We start from the raw sequence: 22,798 nt of genomic DNA, 5'->3' as shown, positions 1-22,798 counted from the left end.
TGCAGATGCCTCAACCCACTAGGTCCACCCCAATGCACTCACTGTAAGAGCTTGTGTTACTTGGTACTAATGGAAAACCTCCACAGTCATCCCTGGGGGGGAAAGCTGCCATGTCCCCTCCTGTTCACACCAGCACTACGGGACACCAGCCAAGCACCACCCTCTGGTGGAGGTGCTACATTAGCAAGCTGGTGGGCCAAGTGTCCTCTTCTATTCCTCGCTTTGGCACAAAGGAAAAACCTTCACCTGCTTTTCTCTTGATGGGAACTGTTAGAAGGGATGCCATGAACTTAGGAGCTAACTTTACCTTTTCCATTTGCCAAGGTAATGCTTTCACCTGCTGATGCCAGCCTTTGATTGACCACACTTTCCATCATGCTTCTAACTCCAGCTGCTGCCTCATGCTTTCTCTTTGTTGCACAGCAATTCACAGTGGCCATCTGTGCAAAGTGCCCTGCGATTTTTCCTGAGGCGCATAAACTGAGACCGATTTTCATGAAGCACTGCATATGTGGTGTGCAGGCACACCAAAGCACTTTCCCAACACACAGCTGTTTTAGCAACCACCACAGAGATGCTGAAATGCCACACAGTGACCACAGAAAGAACATACTGCAGGTTGGGCCACAAGCTTCATCTGGGATTCATCTCATCCAGTTTTAGCTGTGTAAAGGTTAAGCATTTAAAGTAATCCAGATGGCCCTGTGTGGTCATCAAGGAAGCATTAAGTGTCTCAACCATAGGCTGTGGTGCTATTTCAGAGGTCCCAGGGCATCACATCTGGCCTCCACAATCTGCTCCACATCACAGGTTTCCTCTAGAACGTGGGTCCTATCCGCCAGCCCCTAGAGATGCCAGACTCCACAGGATGTCTCCATTGACATCAAAGCAACATGATTCATGTCATATTTACTATTTACAGCAAAGTTCAACCATTTGATCAGTAAAATTAATATCATTTTGAGCAATAAAGAAGTTGTAGCTTAAAAAAAAACAAACCAAGAGCCTTCAGCTGCTGAAAACTTTATTTTTTTATTACTTCATACACCTGAGCTAAGAAGGCTTGTACAAAAAACCAAATAAGATCCCAGTATGGTTTTACTACTGTTAAAACTGCAGCCTCATATTTTTTAATCACTTACTGTAAATATGAAGAGGGGGAGGACAACTGCCAATGAATCTACTGAAAGCACTTAGTGTTTTGGAGATTATGTCACTACTATTGCAATGAGGAATGGCTAAGATGCTTCAATTATTTTAAGAAATGTCAATTTTATTCAAATCTTTCTGCAGAAATGTGTCCTGTTTCTGGGAGAAATTTACTGAGATGTGAACTACAGTTCAAACCCTTTTGCTGTCTCATCCAGGAAAAAAAAATTCACTTCCTACCGAACAGAGCAAGGGCCTGACTTTGTCTCCTCCACCTAGTGGGAATGCACCAAACAACAGGCCACTGCAGAGAAAAAGAAGGCATTATAAAAAGTTATATTTTAAAAACATATTTAAACTTCCCTTGCTAGCAAAACTCAAAATAAAATACTTGTAGCAGCCCCAGCTGCAACAGAGTGCAGAATATGAAGAGACAAACATACGGGTGGAATGTAAGAAGCAAACCTTCCAGTGGAGGAATGAAGTCCACCAGCACGTGGAAGGTGTCTGTATGCAATATGGCTTGCAGAACCAGATCCTGGGAGAAACTGAGTGGCTTTTGCAAGATGCTGTTTGAGGGTATTCAGCACAGAGGTGTGGGAACCACGAAGCCTTCAGCATCTTACAGATTCAGGTCCCTAATGCAATATAAAACATATTTGCTCCACTTAGTGACCTGGGAGCTTGCTTTGACTTATCTTTTCCCCCACACATTTGCTGTTAAGTTAATTAAGCATTTAAAAATAACAGTCTCTCACTTTCCAGAGACTTCACATAAATATTACTCTGTCTTCTACAGGCCAGATTTTCTGCAAGGGTAAATCAATACAGTTTCACTGATTGAGGATCTGGCCTTAAAAGTCTATCCAGTGCATTAAAACCAGCGCAGCATGACATATGCCTTGGCAGTAGAACAATTCTCCAGATTAATATTTGAGGGAAATTTGGCAGTTTAAAAAAAAAAAAAAAAAAAGCTCTATTTTGAAATGCTGCCATTTCTTTAATCAGTGTTGACCACCACAGTTTCTCCTCTTGTGAACTGTACAGTCACAGCCAGAGTTTCATTGTCGTTCTCCTCAAGCTTTAGTGCAGCGTTGTCCAAGCCGGTGCTGCTGGGCTGTGGCAAGGCAGTGGGTTCTGCTGTCCGAGTTGGAGTAGAGCAATACAAGATGAAGCCCACCATGATGATAACAAAGGACAGGATATAAAGACCTGAAAACTGGCAGAGGAAAGAATAAACTTATTAAGTCTTGTCTGATGTAAAAACATGTCAATGCTGCCCTGTTTTAAGAATGTGAAAGCTATCCTTCCTTTTAAAAATTATTTTAATTAAGATTATCAGCGTGACCTGTATTCAAGTCTGAAAATCAAAATTCAACAGCTCCACTCACTGATAGACTCAAGCTGTTGACTGGTTTTCTTCGCAGCTCATCCTCAACGCTGTTGGACAGGGAGTTTCCTTAGGTCTACATAGAAGAATCTTAACAGAGAACAAATGGCCATAAACATGGTGATACTGAAGGACAGTTGTTTACATACATGAATGTTGAAACACTGCACCCCTAAGAATTTTGCTTCAGCACAGCCAAATATGACAGGTCCTAACAAGAGATGACTCTCTCCATTCTACTGCAGGTCACCAGAGCAGATGGTTCTTTGCACAGCTCTCAGCCATCTGCAGGGCTAGATAAACATTACTGGACCAAAACTGGTTTGCTCTCTACACCCAAAAGTCCTTGAAGAGAGGGAGACTGGGGCTCCTTTTACAGGACTGGCGTTTGTGCTCTGTTAAGAGTGGTGTGAGGCAAGGGTATGAACTGCTTAGGCACATCAGACATTTGATTGACTATCATTCACTTCCCTGTTAAAAGTCCAACAATTGCCAAGATTCATCCACCTTGACAGAAAAATAAATGCTTACCTCATAACACCAAATTCAATAATACAAAAGTGTTCAAGTTATCCACAGCCAGGAACACTTTTTCATCAGATTTGTTAAAATCCTCTGTATTGCCTTTGCCAAACCACACTGATTAAACAGTAGGATGAAGGACTTAGTGCATCCTACATCACAATGTCAATATTCCCCAGCCTCCTTCTTTAGCTTCCTTAGATGTGCTTGAAAAGCATGTTCTAGTTTATCAAGCAGCAGAGCTGGATGAAATGAATGGTAGGACCTGGATGGTGGACTCTGATCCAAAAGAGACTGAGGCATCTACAATTAAGGCATTGCAATTCCTAGCTGGCAGTCACTTGGCTTAGAAACCCTTGCACACCACCACGCAAAAGGAAAAGCAGACTGAAACACAGTGGCCTTGTGTAAGTGCCCCCTCTCCTCACCTTGCTGGCTGTTTGCCTGGAGGAGCCTGGACTCGTGTTCACTCTGCACAGGAGGAAGCACCAGGATCTGAAGATGTCCTGATGGAGGCGGCAGCAGCGTCTGTGGTCCCTGACTGACCCATTCCCATCAAATGGGCAGAGCTTGGGTCTGGATCAAGGCACCTGCATGACTTCTCCAGAATGCAACCTAAGGCCAGGAGTGAACATGTGCTTGTATGCAAGGACATGTGGCTCAGGCGAGACTGGACAGTCGCAGTAACTGCCAGACTCCCTCTTGCAGTACGTACAAGACAGCAGGTGTCTCTGATCCTCTAAGAACCAATTCCTCCATGAGCAGATACACAGTCACCAAGCCAGGATGCCAAAGCTGTTGCAGCGTAGCAGTCATCCAAGGCCTTCCTATGTGTCTGCAGCTATGGACGCAGGTGAACCTTAACCATGCTGCTCCAACAGGCCTATGCTCTCTTTATTTTTGGTTTTGGGGAAGGCTCAGCAGCCTTCCCCTGGGTTTCTTTCCTTTTTTTTTTTTTTTGTTTCAAATACCACAGCAACTTCAATGCTTCAAACACCAATTTCAGTTGTACCTGTGCAGCTTATATCCCCATACTATCAAGCCTGAAGACTGCTTTAAACGTTACTGGAGGACTGTAACTCCATCTAGCGTCTGTATCTGCAGATTTCCACTGGAGCTTATATAACAAAGCATTTGAAGACCTTTTTTAACATCTCTTGAGGGATTACAGGGATCTATACAATGAACTCATTAGGAACAAGCACAGCAAGATTCATTATGGAGTAAAAGCAAAAAAAAGAGCTCATCAAAACAGGCACGCAAAATTCACATTTCACCTTAGACGTGGTTGGGGCTGAAAAGTTGAGTGCATAAGCAAAACACTGGGCACAAGTCAAAATTTCATAAATTCCTGGGCCTGGTCTGTGCTGTAGCTGCTGCACCTTTGTGCTGCTTCCGTGTCAGAGCAGGCTCAGACCGCAGCAATGCTGAGCTCTCCATGGCTTGTTCCATTCTACAACCTAGCCAAGCCAAGCCCTCAGTGGCTTGCTGTGAAATATCATCTGGTAATGGGGAATACAGAGCTATTCCTTTCATTTTTGTTTGTAGATTCCTGAGTCCAGGGTGCTTTTCAATCCAGGAAATGTCCTGTCTGGTTTCTTTGCCCCATAGGTAAAGAAACTATACAGCTAACTTGGCAATAAGATTTTCTGCTGCTAAGTGTTACGTTAAAAGCGGCATCAAAATCAGGCTCCCTCAATTCTTGGTTCCTAAGCTAGCTCAGATCCTCAGATTACTGAAGATGCAGCAGCATCATTACTCCCCTTTTTACCACTTCATTGTTTCTAACCACAGATGCAAGTTCCTATTTTAATAAGTACTTGAAATTCACCCCTAATACAACCCCAAAGTCTTCTCCAATTCATTTTTCCTTTTTGCTAAAGAATACCCTGCAGCTAGCAATTATGAGATGATCTGCTCTGAGAAAAACCTCACCCCAAAATAAATTAAAAATCCTGAGGGATAGAAGTTTATTATATTCCTTCCAAAGTTCTTGCTTACCTCTTCCTCTTTACTATGATGAATATAAATTCATAATCATTTCTTGAGTTAAGCTACCTGGATGCCAAAATGCATGTTTGGAAGTGACTTAGAAAGTATTTTTTAAATTTTTAGTATGGTTCACTTCCTACATTCATTTTTAATGGATGCTTTGTAGCTTGGAGTGAATTTTGGAACTCAAAACAGTGAGGAAAGCTGAGCTAAGAGGCTCTTGAAAAGGAAAATCTAGCTGCTGGCAGACCCTACCATTACCAGACCTCTGTGCTGTAAAATAAATTGGCCTTCACTTTCAGAAACAAATCTGACCTAAAAGCTACTGGCTGTCCATAATGCTGAAGAGAAAGCAACCACATGGAATAATACAAATTAATTTCTTAAGTGAAATTCACAAGCTTCTCACTAAGCCCTTCCAGTCACCAAGCAACCGACTCAATTACTCCAACTGCTGTAACGAGTTAGGTTCCCACAAATGATTCTGGATCAAAAGTGTAAGGTGGCATGAAATCTTTTTAGCACTATCATTTAGCTTGAACAGGCACTACCAAAAATATTTTAGAGCACAATAAAAGTAACTGCCTTTCGGACAGCATACAAAATAATATATATATCTGCATTTTTTTCAGTTCCTTTAGTCTCTCCTTAGCCGTAGCGCTGAGAAAGCTTGATTCTTATCCCAAGATATTCTTAATGAACAGATAAAACTTCTAAAAGAAAATACGAATTTCCAGAAATCAAGCCAAACTGTTCCCTTCTCAGCTACCAAATGCCTTTCAGGACAGGGAAATTCAAACCTGCACTTTGGACTCTTGGAGAGATGAACCAAATCTAAGACGGTTCCACACAGGGCTTACAGCAAGGACTCTTACCATTTGAACACCCCAGGAAATTGCTTGCTGTCTCCTAAAATTAACTCTTAACGTATTCCATCAAGCGTGAAATTGTTTGAAAGACACTATCTGCTTAATGTGGCAATGCTATGTAATTAACTAAGTATGATTCCTCTTGATTGGCATCTGCCAACAACAAACAATACAAGGTGAAGAAATGTACAAGTGCAAATAATTGCTCAGGGGCTTTTAAGAACATTATGCTTTATTTCTAATTTTAGATAAAAAACGTAACTGAAATTGTAGTGAAAGAATGAAAGTACTTACCTTATAGAAAAAGAGGAAAAGTCCAAAAAACAAACTGTAGAGATCCGCAGTCAGAATACCCAGGTTGACCGAGGTTGCGCTGGTAACTTTAATCACTACTGGCATGAAGCTATACAGCCCAAACATACACAGGGCAAACACTGTGAACAGCAATGCTGTAAAACAAGATGACAATTTACTCCTAAGGCACAGAACATTGATTTTAAAGAACACTGATATTCTTCAGATGCCTTAAAACTACGTATTTTATTTTTTAGGAGAAAGTCTCCTAAAAGATATGGAAACATAAATTCAAGAAAAACATGGAAGAAATACTTCTTTCCCAAGACTCCCCTGTACTGCAAAAATTACTGTATCTATACAAGAAAGTTCTCGTTCTTTCCTAGTTAGCGTAACAGCTGACTGAAGAAAGTTAGAGCCACATTTCTTAACAACGTACAGTTCTGTTGAGGTCAAAATGTGTCACAAAATCCATTTTTCCAGTATTTCATTTAGGAAGGACAACAGAAAAATGTTCTTGTGAAGTTCCGACACCAAACATGTCTGTAATTAAACAGGTTAATTTTTACTTATTTCAATTTATTTTGAAAAATTATTTCATATTATACATAAAATGCAAAACCTGAGCTCAAAAGTTTTAATGTTCAATCCTGCGAACCCTGTCTCTTTGCTGAGCTGCAAAGTTTGCAGAAAATAAATTTGTGACAATACGAATATGGCTTAATATCCAGAGAAAGAAAATGAAAATCCCAGCATTCAAAGTCTGAATGATTATAATTTTCCAGTATTCTGTAAAAATGCACATCATTTTGTCATACACATACCAATTTTCCAGTTCCATTGAATTCTCATTATCTCCCTATGTTCCACAATGGCTCTAGAGTTAGAGAAAAGATAAAATACAGTAAAAAAGAAAAAAAGAATCATATTCAAGTAGAGAATTTAATTACCAAAATATGTAAGAAATATTTTGATTTATAATCCCTTATTTTTTTGTTTGAAAATTTATTGAATGACCCTAACTCCAACATCTAACAAGCATGAACACAGACTTGAAAATTAAAAGGCCTGAAAGTCAAAAGCACTTTTATTTAATTCTTACGCCTTCTTCCCAGGCTTTTTCATCCTTCAGAGATTCAGTTTTATTTCATATACCATTTGAGAGGAAATAATTAACTATAATGATGAGAAACAAGGAACATAAAATTCAGACACACTTAAGTGCATGTGGTCTGTTACCCTAATGTGGTTGATACATGGCTTCATTTTAAACTGAAGTTTAATATGGAAGACCTCCTGCTACGATTATCTACTAAATTTTTCTACAGATAAAATCCATTAAGAAATACATTCTTGCGAACAGTCCTCAGCATACTGAGCATCCTCATGAAGATCAACAAAATCAAAAATACAGCCAAGTATCATATGTGTTCAATTGCAGGATTTCAGCTTTAGGATTGCTGTCGTAAGAGTAGTGCATATAAAAAGGATATAAAATGGATGCTGACAAGCAAACAAAAATGAAATTCAAGTGGAAGGACTCCCATATAGGCCAAATGCAGAGGAATTAATTATGAAGAATTAATTTAATAACAACATAATTTCACAGAAGACAATCATCTGTAGAATATTCTTAATTAGTTTTAAAATAAATATTAGATCCTTACAGCTGTAGACCGCTGATAATAGTCCCAAACAAGCCCACCATTCCTAGAAACTCCACTCTGCTCAGATTTTTCACAATGTATTCCTCACTCACATTAGAAATGGCATACAAAGAAGCACCAAGAAGCACTAAGACATCTCCAATCACCACGTCACTACCTGTACAGAAATATTAATCCACAATAAGGGTAATGCTGCAAACACTTTTTAACTTTCCTTAAAAAGACAAGCAAATTTATCTCTAACATCTCTTCCTAGTGCCTCCCAGGGTAAGGGGAAAGGAAACATCTCCTGTGTGTGCAGACCAATGCCTTGGTGTTCGAGCACAGTCTCTGCTACTTGCTCACCCTGCAGTCTGGAATGAACTAAACCTGGTATTTAAACCCTATCCTGACCAAGCCACTGCTGTATAGTCTGGTCCAATCCTTAGGCACTGTAGGGAGTTGAGAAAATTCCTGGTTACAGATGCTCTCTGCCCTTCTGAATATTGACCCCATTTTTGCAGTAAGGCCTGATTCAAGTCTTGCTAAAATCAGTCTATCGATTTCAGCGGGACTTGAACTCAGCTTCAGGTGAATCACAGGGGTCTTAAGTGGGCACTGCAGATGGGTGGTATCATATGTTCTGCTGCAATTTATTTATACTGTGCAAATGGGACTGCCTATGATACAATCACTTGTCAAGTAAATGCCATTATGCATCAGCTAAATAGCAAAAGGATCGCTGTTGTTTAAATCCTTGAATTGATTTAAGATTTCCTTCCCTGAGCCAGCTGGCAATCACTAAGAAAATACGTCTCAAATATGAAGGTAAGCAATAGTAAGGATACTCAGGTCAGCAAATAAAGCACAACTGTCTTACAGCCTCAGGGAAATAAGACTTCTGCTTCACGACTGAGACACTTGTACCACATAGCATTAAAGCTAAACCTCAGATTGTCTTGGTGTCTTGCCTATAGTAAGGCCCCAAAATAACACCAACCAGGCTTAGCTCTATGCTGCCTGCTGAAGGCAATGCCCAGAAATTTACCTTGCCTCATACTCTCTGACTATGAAAATTCAAAATTCTTATTCAGAATAAAATCACTGTGATATGGGTTGATTTAGGCACCTGCCATAGAGAAGACAAGACCTGCCCTTATCTACAGCTGGCTGGATCCTGGTCCCCAGAGCCCAGCCTCCCTCCTGGAGATCCCAGGAATCCCAGCATCCTACCCACATCTCCTCCTGCTCTCCCATAGTAAGCCTCTGCTTTCCAGGCTGTGACCTGTGGGCCTTGGGGATACAAGAACTGTTTCTGTTGGGTCTGCCAAAGATAACTCAGAGAAGTCGGCTGCTGCTGAGTAACCTTTTATTTGCTATTTGTGCTCATAAACTGCAAATCAGAGAAGTCTGGCTGCCAGCAGGCTTATACCATGTAAGCAATGCAGGGTTTGCAGGGAGAAGCAGCATCTCTTATTAGACGATCTCAGATTATTAGTAAAAGTGAACAAGCTTTCAAAAATGAGGCCCTTCATCAGGTCTGACGAACAGCAGCAAAATTTAAGCTCAACACAACTGTTTCTCTTTTAAGGTAGAAAAAAAATAATCCAGACCTACAAGCAAAGAAATTCCACAGCTCCCTATAAAACCAGTGTCTCCGCAGCCACCATCTTCTCAAAGGACAAGAAATACAAATAGCAGTGTGCCTTCTCCTCTTCTCTTTTAAAATAAAACTATATCCACCCCCCCTGCATTTGCTCTTCTTTCTCCTTTACAAATTAGCCCACCATGGGAGCCATCTCTCTGCTCTTCCCCCCCACAATAAAGGACTCCTTACCTTCGCTGTCCTGCCGCCCTGCCAAAATGTCTGCACCCACCATTGTTCCTACACCCAGCAAACAGACGGCAACAGCAAGAAAATGAATCAGCCTGTATCTTGCACGGAGAATGAACCATGACAAAGCCATCAGCACAGGAATCCCAAAACAGTCCAGCAGCTGTGTGTACAGAGAAATGGTTTGAATTAGAAACCCACTCCGAATCTCGACTGCACTGCCCTGAAAGCAAATGTACAGGCTCTTACTTTCCGTTCCTATCAGATGTTAACGAAAGTCACAAAGCAACCCCAGTGGATTCGTTTGAAAGAGTGGTCACACTGACATTTTACCATTAAAAGCATTTTGCAGGTGAAGGAGGAGCTGGGGTGGGGGTTCGCTCTCTCCTGGTAGGAAGGCACTGATCTAGAAACTCCTGTAATGATGGATCTAATCAATCTCACAGCTTCACAAATAAATGCTAGGATGTTGCTCTGAAACCACATTGCTCCACGTGACGCCAATACAAGGAGGTGGTTCATTTACACTTCCTTTTTCCCCCAGCAGGTTCTGTCTTTTCACTCCTCCTCAAATCTGTAATAAGAATTTAGGGCTCCATGCACACAAAGCAAAAATGTGGAACTATTGAAGGGTACAAGTAATGTGATTTTACACTGAAGTGACTAGGACAAGAATCTGACTCCGCAGTTTTGGTTTTGATTTCTCCCCCTCCCCCAACTGGATCCTAATAAAAAAAAGTAGTACATGTGCTGGAAGCCATGTGCAAAATTGGTAGCAGGAAGATAGAAAGGGAAGAACAGCTTTCCTAAAGTCACCTTCCAATGTTCCAGCTTCCCACAAAACCATGTACAAGCCACCAACACATTTTCATTACTCTGTAGAACTGACTCTCAATTAGTCAGAAGCAGGTAACCCACTCTAACTCATCCATGCCCCAGCAGCAGAGAAGCACAGGTGGAGTTCCAAAGCACTTCAGATGTGTTTGCAGACACTCCCCCAGGCAGACTGAACAGCTATGGTTCAGGGATGTCTGCACTCCATGATAAGCACTGACACTGACTTTTCTTTCCCTTCTTTATCATCTCCTCCCTTTATGTTCCTAAAATCCTACGTATCTTTGCCTTGCTGTTAAGATCCACCCATCTGCTACCCATTCTCCTTTACTACAGCAAGTATCCAGACTTAGCTGTGTACTTAATACAGAAAAACATGCTGCAGCATAAGATGGGCATAGTGTTCTAGAAGAATGAATTAATACCAAGAACATAGAGCTAATCATAACTGGTTTAATATTTAGTTCAACAAAATTATTTTTTTCTGAAATCGTCTGGAGGAAAAAAAAAAAAGGTGCATTTTCTTGACCTGCCTCAGTAGAATGCCATGAAACTATATAAGGGAACAGCCTATATAAGGGAACACGTAGTCAGCCTTCCAAAGACTACTCACAAAGTACTCTCAAATGTCATTCCTTAAAACTTGGCCTCTTGAAGGCCCTACAAAGTACTTGGTCCAGGTCAATAGGACTGGGGCATAATCATTACAATCAAGAGCCCTTAGTCCTCAATGCTCATTGCCAGCCTCTGCCTAAGTGCACCACTGCAGGCTTCTTCTGTGCCGACTTCCATTAGTTCAGCCATCGTCCCCAAGGGTTTTAACCAAAGTCGTAAGACTTTCATGCTACGTCCGGTTTTACTAGTTCACAACTACATAAGACTTCAGTCTTACAAGCATGGCATTAAGGGCAGTGTTACTACAGATTAAACCCTAACAGTGCCTTTACTTGTCTTTGCTCCTTGGATTGCGTCCAGCTTGTCCAGTTTGTAAAGTCTGTTTGTAAAGTGCAGAAGCACTTGTCTAGGCTGTATTATGAGACATTACAACCACACAAGTCCTAATATGTGATACCACATATTTCAATACAACTTTGCTTTACTGAAAAATACCATGCTCTGAGTTTCTATCTAGTCATAGGCCATTTCCTCTACCTTACCTTTAGTCTAGGCTCAAGAAAAACCTAACGCTTCCTGAAAATGTAACCGTTTTGACTAGTATCAAGCAACAGGAAATATTACAAACATTAAAAAGCAAACTTTTTACCCCCTTGGTAGTAGACATCACTTCTACTAGTAAGCAAGCTTTCACTTCCCTGTTAATTAAGGTTTTACCATACAGCCTTCCAACCTCTAAGCAGCTTTGCAACCCAAAGAGTGGAAGAAAACCCTTTTAAAAAAATTTCTTAATTAGCATGTAAGGGAGTAGTACATAATGAGCCAGAAGCTCTTTCAGTAACACCAGATGGGGAATTGCTGCATCCACGCCAATAACATACTGTAGAGCTACAGCATCCTGGTTAGAGGGATGGTTAGAGTAGGTTCATCACCAGCCGATGAAGAACACACCCTGGTAATCTGTTCCAGGGGACAATTACCCTCAATTACAGACAGAAGAAATCTGATTTCCAGCTACTGGTATCTTGCCTTCCCTCCATCTACTATGTTACAGAACTCTTCTGTACAGGATCAAGTTCAAAGAGGTGCAAAGCAGATGTAACATCACAATAAATTGTGTCAATTAAACCATTTACAAGAGCAGTATGTATTTATTCAGGTTTTATGACATAAACAGCAGTATTGCAGTAATGATAGCTTTTGCCCGTTAGAGCCTCAGCAAACTCATCTTATTTATTCTAGCCTGAATTTTCACAAGGGAAAAAACAACCTGGTGATTTGATTTAAAAATGTTTTCACTCAAGCCAGGCTTTGGCCACAATTTATAGGAGGTTTTAAAGGTAGGGCAAATAAATTATTAAACGATGTTTTAATACAAGGTTAATAAATTATCATAGACTGTTGGAGGTCATTGGTTTGCTTATAATTGCCAGCTCCAGACAGCTTTGTGAGCAAGAAAGCTTCACAGCTCATCCTGTTCATTTCCCCACAAGGCTCCCTTAGGGCAGCCTCCAGCTGAGCCCCAGGGGCTCATCCTGTGTTTTCTCCTGTTGAGGTTAACACTCTTCCATCAACTGATATTCTGTCAATAGATGCCTATAAAATACTCCACTCAAATTACCTACAGAGCAAATACTAATTGTGCCCAATAACGTGTTAACAACATGAAACCACAGCTAGGCTGCTTGGATTTTGCTATGAAATATGTGGTCAAACAGCAGCACAGTCAAGTCCTGCCCCAAGCCAGAAGGACACCAGCAGCAAGAAGTCTCACTGGCATTGCCTCAGCCGCAGCCAAACAGGAAGAGTTCAGTTGTGGACCAATGTATTTTTTTTTACTTACAAAGAAATGAGAGCTGCCATCCCAACATCCCCAGTATCTCCTTAAAAAATCTCCCAACCCCATCCATTCAGTGCTGGTATTTTATAACTAAAGGAAAATTAGCTCTGCTTTTGTGTACATGTGTGAGAAAATACATGGAAGTTCCTTGCTGAGCTCAGAGAGCTTTGAAGATCGGTTTCATAGGACGGAGCTGAAGCTCCAGTAAGCCAGCATTTTAACAGTGATTACCCTGTATTCAGGAAGGTGCCATACACTCCTGCACTGCTTCCATGCTCCCTGGGCACCCACTCACAGCCAGTACTGCAGACGGGCCATCAGGCTGGGTGCTCTGAACAACAGTTTCTGATGTAGCTGCAGAAATGCTTGCTACTGACAGACAGCAAATGCCTTGTACTAGAGCAAATCACAGGCTTTTTTTTGTCCCGTGTCTCATTACTGACAACAGTGAGAAACTGGTGCCTTCAGAGAATGTGCAAGAAACAGCGCAACAGGCAGTTCCAACAAATCCGCAGTTACCGAACTGACACAAAGCAGCATCAGTCTGAAAGTTACCACATGGGAAAAAGGGTCAAGCAAATGCCTGAGCTTGGCAACTGGACAGGACAACCTGCTCTATCTATTCCTTCTTAAAGTCTCTATGAAAGCAATCATGGGAATAGCTTTACCACTTCTGAGAACTTGGATCAAAGTCCTGGCTTTTTCAGCTGTAAAGTACATTATCAAACAGTGTCAATTATGAGCTTAACTTGATCTTGAGACTGAAACATGTCACTTAAAGCTTTGACTTCTTAGGCATTATTTTTATGGAAATTAGAGGCTTAATGATTCATAACACAAGTATGAAGTGGAAATGTGGCATTCCAACAGGCACATGTTACTGGTCTTTAGTAACAACGAAAAGTTACTGCAGCCAGCTAAAGGGAGCCCCAACCACAGGAGTTTATTGCTTTACAGTAATTCTTTTAAATATTAACCCTTGTTAGTCTGACTCTGTAAAACACTGACATCTAAACACTCCTTTCCAACTAACAGCCAATTCTGTATGGTACTTTTTTTTTTTTTTTTCCAGTGAGTCCATGACCCCAGCCACAGATCCACCACTGGTAAGAGCTGGCACAGGCTGGCAACAGCCCGACACACTTCCTCCACCTCCTCCCTCTCGCTTCTGCACCGGCCTCTCCCTTGTTCTAGCAGCAGCTGTGGAGCCACACAGTGAGCTCACTTGGGCCTGACACAGCTTGCCAATAGCCCGGCAAGCGGCAGGGTTTACTCTGACTTTGCTCAAACTGTCCTGGGACAGTTTGCTCAAGGGATTTGGCTATGTAAGCTCAGAGGCATGCAGTTGGGAGGCCGGAGGAAGGCACTAACTCTTCCAGCAGCTTGTCTGCGTAGGGTGACAACGAAACCCCAGCTTTAGCCCTCCTGCCTGTAGAACTATTTCAGAACACAAGATTTTTCCTAGCGCAGCAACACAGCACCAAGCACCAGCACTGCAGAGGATGTCTACTGTCAATTCAGGAGCCCGACACACTGAGTTCCCTTCCATCTGTTCCAGAAAGGGGCCTGAACTGAGCGGCCACATCCAAAAGCCATAGGGCTGGTCCCTCACTGCGTGGTCAGCAACACTAGTATGTCTTCACATGTGGGGTTAGATCTCAAAACATCTCCCACAGCTTCTAGGACTAGGCAAGAGATCTACCTTGCTCTTGTCAGCAACATCCTGTGCAGAGTGTTATCTGGTCATAAATTTTTATTTTGTGTCTGGAGAAAAACCTGAGTGGCTGTCAACAAACTCTTAGAAGTGCTTTCTATCAAAATAATTACACTTCAGCTTCAGGAACTGGCACTAAGCAATACCGGCCAATTTTCTCTGCTTCCTGGAAATGTTATTCATGATGCAGGATGCTCTTCCTTGTACTGCAGAGAAAAAATAGATACTGGAAAGTTTTTTCAGGCTTAAATAGCTTTCATGTCTGTCCTATGAATCTAATTTCAGAAACTAGTCCAAAACTGTAATAAAAACAACAGTTCAAAAAGAGAGATGGGTCCTTACCTGCACGCTTGTGAGGGTCGTGTATTGGTAGGCTTTTACAATCATGTAATTGGCTTCAACATCAGCCAGTCCCAAAAAAATATACTTCCACCACCTCTGTTTCAAAATTTGCCAAAGACTGTCACTGCCTGTTTAGAAGAAAGCAGCAATCAATACGCATTTCTTTCCAATCAAATGTTGCACAGGGATCTTGCCTTTTAAAAGCATAAATAATACTGAGATGTTCAATTTCAGTTGCCCCTTCTTAAGAAAGATACAATAACAGCAAAATGCAGCCTGAGAGTAGACAATGCAAATAATGAAAAGCACAGAAATTCTTCCACGAGGAAAAAACCCACAAACTAGAGTTGTTTAAAGAGTAAATTGGAGGAATATTAAATAGCCTTTGGTAAAGAAGCTTGCTACAACAAAGCCTATTTTCCCTCATACAACATAGGACTTGAAACCAAAGAGTCTGTAATTTTAAACAGGTATGAATTCAAATAAAATTAAATGCTCATGTAACCTGTGAAATTAATTTTCATGTGTTATCACAAAGCAGAAATTTCAGCAGGAACTTTTAAAAAAACAGGACAACTATAGACTTCTTTAGTTTCAAAATATGAAAGGAAAATGTAGAAGAGGAAAAAAAAATTATGAACCAGAATCTCCCATCCCATATTTCACATACCAGTCCTAAATGCCAGCATTGTTGTATAAACTAGAAGCAGCAAAGAATAGTTGATAAAACTTTGAAACATTGGAGTATTCACTTGGTATCGTTCTGCTAGGTACTGGCTTGTAACAGCAGTCCCACAGATAAACAAGGAGAGCATCTGGCCAAGTATTATCGTTTTCAAAATATGCCTGTGAATATAAAAGACAACACAGTAAGCTTAGAGTTAAACATTCAAGATTTTAAAAAAATTGATAGTTCTACAGGGAAAATGCCATTTTTTAGACTGACACTTTACTCTTTTTCTACTCCCTATCAATGTTGTTTGATTTACCAGTAAGCAGGTGTTTGTCTACCCAGAAGATACAGTCTAACCTCGTAACAGCCGTATAAGAAGTCAGGCCAGTTCAAATCGCCACTGATGGAGACTGTGATAATTTGCCAGGATCCTCAAGCAGCTCACTTGGGCAGGCTCAAACCCACGGCACGAACTATTCTCATCAAGAGAGGCCACATGCCTGAATTAAATCCTTCGTCCTCCACAGAATCCCATTCTGACTCTGCTCAATAGAAATCTGCAATACGGAGATAAGGCACAAGTGCCTTCAGGCTCTTCCGAGACCTGAGCCTTTGAAAGTGAACTGAGACCCTAAGTTGAGCAGTGCTAATGAAAACAAAAACATTAAGCATGGAATCACAGAGCAGCCCAGGTCGGAAGGACCTCAAAGATCACCTGGGTCCAACCTTTCGCGGGAAAGGAAGCCTCGGTGAGATTATCTAGCACCTTGTCCAGTCACATCTTGAAAACCTCCAGCGATGACAACTCGACCACATCTTTGAGGTTGTTCCAGTGACTGATTGTTCTCACCATAAAAAAAATCATTTCTTAAAGTAAGAATTGTTATAATTAATACTTACTGTGGATTCTTTCTGCTATATTCAATCATGTCCTGCTGTAATTGAGGAAGGAGTTAAGAACACATTTTGGCCACAGATCATGTCAGCATTTAGAACTCCTTTGGAGTCCAATCCACAGCCAAGGAGGGGAAAAAAAAAAAAAAAAAAAAAAAAAAAGCTCACGCTCTTGGAGTAGCTGTACTTCACCTAATACAGAGTGAACTATTCCAGATGCTCCTGGGCAAACAGGAGTACGCACAGATTGCTGTGTGTCTTTTGGCTTGCTGTTATTTCCTGACAGTGGAGCTGTGCAGATTTGTACCACCCCAGCCTCTACTGCATACTCACAGTACATAGCGACAGGGGCTCAGTGCTGTGCTGTCTGTACAGCTCGGCAAAGTTCACATGGAATTTGTTTACTCTTCAGGCTTTAGTGCGAGACCGTCTGCACAACTGATTTATTTGTTCCTACTCAAAGTAATCAAGCAAGGGAAGAAAGCAACCCATGAGGCTTCTGCACCTACCTTGTGCCCACATTGCTGCCCGATGATTTCTGGCAGGGCACCCATATGCCAGGCACACCACCCGACAGCAACACCGGCTGTTGTCCCCAAGGTGGGTGACTTTAATGTAATAAATACCAGCTCACCCAGCTACGCTGTGCAATCCAGCTGCCAGCCACAAGGAGGGTGCGTTCAGGGGTGCTAAAGCCAACTACAAGCGTCATATGGGATGAGCGAGACACCTTTGCACCGATCCTAATTCAGCTGCATGAATCTCTTTTCAGTGCAGCCTGACACCAAAGCTCTTCTGACATTCAAAATGCTGCTAGGCACATTTTTCTCTCCAAGTCTACTGTGATGAGACAGCAAATCTCTGCAAAGTCCAGCCATGCTGCACTTCCAAGAGATTCAGGCCTCACGTTTTGCTACAGCTTGCCTTGCCAATCCCAGCAACAATGCACATTCACGTTATTAAGCACTCACATATCACATGACAACTTTGTAAGGTCCTATCCAGCCTTGTGTGAATAACGGGTGTGTGAAAAAATGAACATTCTCATTTCTAGCATTTTGAATGTTGAAGTAAGCAACAGAGACCATGTTTCAGCTAGAAATCTATCACAGCTACTTTACAGCAGAACATTAACCATAAACAGTGCTATAAAATACATTCATGTATTTTTTGAGATACATATATATATGTATTTGTACACAAAAAAAAGACAATAAACCTTTAAAGCTACATCACTTCGATTGGATTTCTTTTTATTCTGGTCAAAGATTTGATTTTGCTATTTGGCAAACAAATCAGCAATCATCATGACACATTCTGGCTAATAACTCTGGCTGATGCAGAAATGTCTTTTTATGTTCATCTAAAGAATTAATTTAATCAGGTGCCACCAAGAAGAACGTAACATAGGTTAGCTAAAATTTCAGGGATGAGACTACCTCTTCTCTCAAGCAGGCATGGGGTTCCAGCTCGCCCATTGCCATCCCTGTGAACTCTGGCTGCTTTGCCAGGAGGTCAGGCAACAGAAGACTGACTGGAATTTCCAGGAAGAAATAACACGGTGAATACCACATGGAAAATGTAGTTTCAGGCATTAAAAATAAATACATCCATACTTTTTATTATTTAAACAGAGTTTCTTGCTCCAAAGTAGCAGAAAATATTTCATCATACCCCTAAGACCAGGAAGCACAGAGCAAGCCTTTAGCAATTTACTGGACTAAACTCACCCTGTGCTTGGACTAGCTGGGAAAAGGGTGCAGCAATGGGGCCAAAGCTGAGCAAAACTGCTGCAACTTTACTGGACTAAAGCTGTGAAGCCTGCGTAGGCCACAAAATAAATTGTGCTCTGCAATACACTACCAGGAGAGGTTAAAGCTGCCTTGGCTAGCAGAAGCTCTGCTCTCCTGGATGCAAATTCCCCTTCACCCTCCCCCTAGGCAGTGCCAGAGAGAGAGGCAGAAGCACAGGCAATACTACCTCGTTTAACACAGACTGCTGCGGGACAAGGTTTTGAACATTTTCCTCCAGGATATGCTATGCAAGGGGTAGCTTTGCTTCTCCTGAACTACAGCACCCTCTCCATAGCAGAGGCCCGTACTCTACATGCACAGTGTTTGGCAAACTGATAGCGACCATGTTCCAGTAAGGTGGCAAAAGTGTTTTGGAGAGTCTGCTGCCATTCAAATTTGCTAACAACTGATCAGCTTCAACCATTATTTATTAAAAACCAGGAAAGACCTGGTTGCCCTCTTGCAGTGGAATAACTCCACCAAGCTGATCCTCAGCTTTTCTAATAACTACACTTTTCCAGTTTAAAGTACCTCAGTAATTATCTCCTTGTGGTTTTGCATATGGGAAGAGATGCAGGTCCAGAATCTACCAGACTGTTTGCTTAGGGGTTACTGCACCAGTAATCACTGCTATTTAGTTAATGTATGTCTCAGCAGTCCTACAGAATTTATTTCTACAGTACTGAAGGGCATCTGACAAGGCAAGCAGGCTTCATCCTGCCTCAATCCCTTCTTTATTTTCCCTCTTATTTTAATTGAAGGATTTTTTTCTTCCCTGAACAGATTCAAAACGTTAAGATCACAGGAACCATATAAAGATATTACTCACCGACAGTGGAAGGCTGCCCTCAAAAAATGAATCCCAACACACAACATTTCTGGCAGCCTTCTCATCTGCACGTAAAATTACAGCCTCTTGCCCTAACTCCCCCTTCCAACACCAGGTGCAAGTCTCAGCAGGCAGCCGCAATGGTTTCCCCTCACACCATTTGCCAAGGTATCAAAATAAATTTCTTCACGTTGCATGTTCCCAGCACGATGCACTGGGCTCGATGCAGCAAGACAGTGGCTTGAACAGAGTAAGATGACCCTCATTAAACGTGGGCTCAGCAGCCTTATTATTTCAGTGCCCACTAAATTCCTACAGCAAATTTAAAAAAGCGTTTGACCTGCTGTAAAACTTGAGAGCAAACTTTAAATCCTACTGGTTTCATTTTGCATGACAATTTGTTATAGGAGAAATGCTTCAAAGATATGAGTTTCCATTCATTCCAGTATTGGCGTGGGTATTGATTACTATGATTTTCATATTAATAATTTATCATTTTAAAAATATATTAATTATTAAATTTTCCATGCCAGAACTTGATCCTCTCTGCTTTTTTTTTTTAATGCATTGGTAAGGACTAAACCACTCTGGACTCTCAGATGACGCAAGGTAAGTGGTCTGAAATGGCCTTTTAGTTTTATAGTTTGGGGGCTTTTTGTTATTTTTTTTACTGCTTGGTACTTGGCTACTAAGTACTTCTCTCCCTTCAGCCACCATGCCTTAGCTACCTGCATCTATGGCTATGCGAAAGCTAGGAGTCATTCTAGGGATTTTTAGAACATGACAGTTTGACACAAACTGGTCTAAAGCTAACACTGAACAACGTACGGCTCTTGACAAGATAAAGTCAGGCTGGCTTTCTCTGGCTCTGTGTGAAATGCAAAAAAATACCCCGAGATATGAAAATAAAATCAGAGTCTGTATCTGAGGAAGTAATAGAAAAAAATCTTATAAGCCCACAGTTAACAATTTTATAGGCTGTTTAACAAATCCTATAATTTTAATGTGATTTGTTTCATGAAAATAAATACAGCTTTTCAAAAATTAAATGTATTTACACCACCAGTTAAACACAGACAAAGCCTGGCAAGGCTCTTCATGTAGACAGTTTACTTGCACAGCTTTAACTACTGAACTCTTCCTGATTTGGGGTGCGGGGGGAGACCATTTCATTTGAATTATTTCACATTTTCTTGGGAGTAGTTAAAAGGAAAATGCAGGGACAGACTGAAGCCATATTCCAACATGATTAGCAGATAACTTAGGACAGGAAAAAGTATTTTTAAGAACTACATTTTCAGAAGTTAATGTTTCATTGTTCTGCTTTGAAATGGAAATCAATTTAATTTGTAAAAGGTAAGAAACAGATAAGACAGACTTGTTTAGTTTCAAGAAGCAGAAAGCGTACTTTCTACTGGTTTCACTAAAAAAAAATAATCTGTTATTACATACAAGTATTAAACCTTCCTATGACTCAGAAAGGCCTCTAACAAAACTGAAGTGGCTGAGCTTCCAGCCACCTGGGAAAAACAAAGAAAAAAATATCAGCTCAGCATCTCAGACACCACCTCACACAAGTCAGTGAGGGCTCTTCATTTCCTTACAAGTACCATCAATAGACTCCCTTAGTGTAGCCCTCTGGCAACATTTTGGCAAAACTGCCAGCACAGGTGAGGTTACTGAACAGTTCCACACGTTCCTAACTTGTCTTTTTGGGCATTCCTGACAGGCAGGAGGACTGAAGAAGAGAAAAAATCTTATAACCAAAAGGCAGCCTTTGATCTGCAGAACCAGGCTCTGCTTGGCCAGCACACAGCTCCACGCAGCCCAGTCGCCAGGCTCCAGCTTCTGAGCGGCAGGCCAGCCAGCATCTCGTATTTGTCAGCCAAGGATTATCTGATGCAATAGTTATTAAAGACCAAATCTAGAGCCCAAAAAAAGTCTTTTGAGCATGGATTTTTTGGTGGTTTTTTTTTCCTAGATGGAAACTGATGGTCTGAGTGAATGGCAGCTCTTGCAGGCTGGAAGCCAGAGGAGGTAGTTCTGCTCTCATGAAAGGCAGCACTTTCCAAGTACCAGCTTTGGGACACCATGCAACGCCTGCACATCTTGGCAGATTTTTTTCCCTCGAGTTTTCCATGTGCTCACATTTTAAGAGATACACTTGAACAGGTCTCTCTCCTAAACTGATTCAAGGATGGAAGGAAAGGGGATATTGGTCTTTCCGGACTCCAAACCTCCTCACCTCTACTATTTTGTTCTGTTATCTTTTCTGTCACTCACGACTTTTATCAACATCATTGCGAAGAACAAGAGTACAGAATAGATAAAAAGTTCAGAAAAACAGCGAATAGCTGAAAGCACAGAAAAAAACAGGAAAACAGAAAAACAGTAAGCCAGAATTACTAAAAAAAAGAAAAAAAAAAAAGAAAAAAAAAACCCAAACCTCAAGAGCATTTGCGAATATGCGAGATTACACACACAGTTCAACAAAACCAAACACATGGCACCCTAACTCTAGGCTTCAGCTGAAGGGCCTGTCCCGGCGCTCGCCGCGCAGCGCAGCGCTGGCAGGGGCCGCCCGGCTGTGTGCCGCAGCAGCCCGGCCGCCCAGCCCCGCTCCGGCAGCCCACCCCAGCGGCCACGGCCCTCCCGGCTGCCGCCGCATCCCGGCCGGGACACGGCCTCGGGAGCTCCCCGAAGGATCCGGGGCTCGCTCAGCCCCGCGGCCCGCTCCCTGCTGGCCCCCCCGCGGCGGCGCTGGCCCCGGGCCCGGCGCCACATGGCTTCTCCCGCCGGCACAGATAAGCCACCGCATCCCTGGCCGCGATACCGGCCAACGCGCCCAGCGCGGACAGATCGCATCCCCCCTCCTTCCCTCCCTTCCTCCCTCCAGCGGGGAGCGACCCCGGCCGGCAGTGGGACCCCCGCCGCCAGGCCGGCGCTGCCCCGCTCCACTTGGAGGCTGGCGGGGCGCGGGGGGGCCGCGGCCGGGGACTCACCAGGTGCAGAGCTTGGCCCCCAGCATCGCCAGCACCCGGCGCGGAGGAGCGGCGACGGCCCCGGCAGACGTCTCAGCCCCGGGCGCAGCGGCCGCCGCAGCACCGGGCGGCGGCGCCCCACCAGCGGCCGCGTCCATGCGCGGCGCTGCCCCGGCCGAGAGCGAGAGGGAGGCGCGGCGGCGGCGGGACGGAAGCACCGCGCTCCCCAGCAGCCGCCGAGCCCGGCTTTGTGCCCGCCGAGGGGCCGCCCCCGGGAGGGGCAGGGCTGGTCCTGGGGCGGGGGGACGGAGCTCTCCTGCCTGCCCCGGGATGCTCCTCTCCCGTGGCGAGCCCCGGCCCCGCTGCGCACGCTGGGCGCAGGTGGGGGCACCGCAGAGCAGCAGCGGCGCAGGGCGGCTCCGGGAGCGCCAAGGCGAAGTTCACGTCCCTGCTGTCCGGCTCAGGCGGGCTGCGGGGCCTCCGGGCAGCTGCCCCGGCCCGGTGCCCTGGCTGCGGGTCACTGCCTTGGCCCCGGCCCCACCGCAGGCTTCGACCCCCAGGACCTGCGGAAGCCTGACTGCAGATGG

At 43.0% G+C, this 22,798-nt stretch overlaps 1 protein-coding gene across 1 annotated transcript; it reads right to left on the bottom strand.

The window, feature by feature from the left end:
* Positions 1–1,023: 1,023 nt before the first annotated feature.
* Positions 1,024–22,451, bottom strand: SLC35F2 (solute carrier family 35 member F2). The gene is made up of 8 exons (XM_040584476.1): positions 22,233–22,451; positions 15,712–15,887; positions 15,042–15,169; positions 9,700–9,859; positions 7,884–8,040; positions 7,041–7,093; positions 6,217–6,371; positions 1,024–2,368 (listed from the first exon to the last, which is right to left on the bottom strand). The coding sequence occupies exons 1-8, from the start codon at positions 22,367–22,369 to the stop codon at positions 2,150–2,152; spliced, it is 1,185 nt and encodes a 394-aa protein (XP_040440410.1). The 5' UTR covers positions 22,370–22,451; the 3' UTR covers positions 1,024–2,149.
* Positions 22,452–22,798: the final 347 nt, after the last annotated feature.

This window comes from Falco naumanni, chromosome 2 (genome assembly GCF_017639655.2).
Source record: "Falco naumanni isolate bFalNau1 chromosome 2, bFalNau1.pat, whole genome shotgun sequence".
NCBI lineage: Eukaryota > Metazoa > Chordata > Aves > Falconiformes > Falconidae > Falco > Falco naumanni.
The sequence above is the reverse complement of the archived record's forward strand: the minus strand, read 5'-3'. Positions and strand labels throughout refer to the sequence as shown.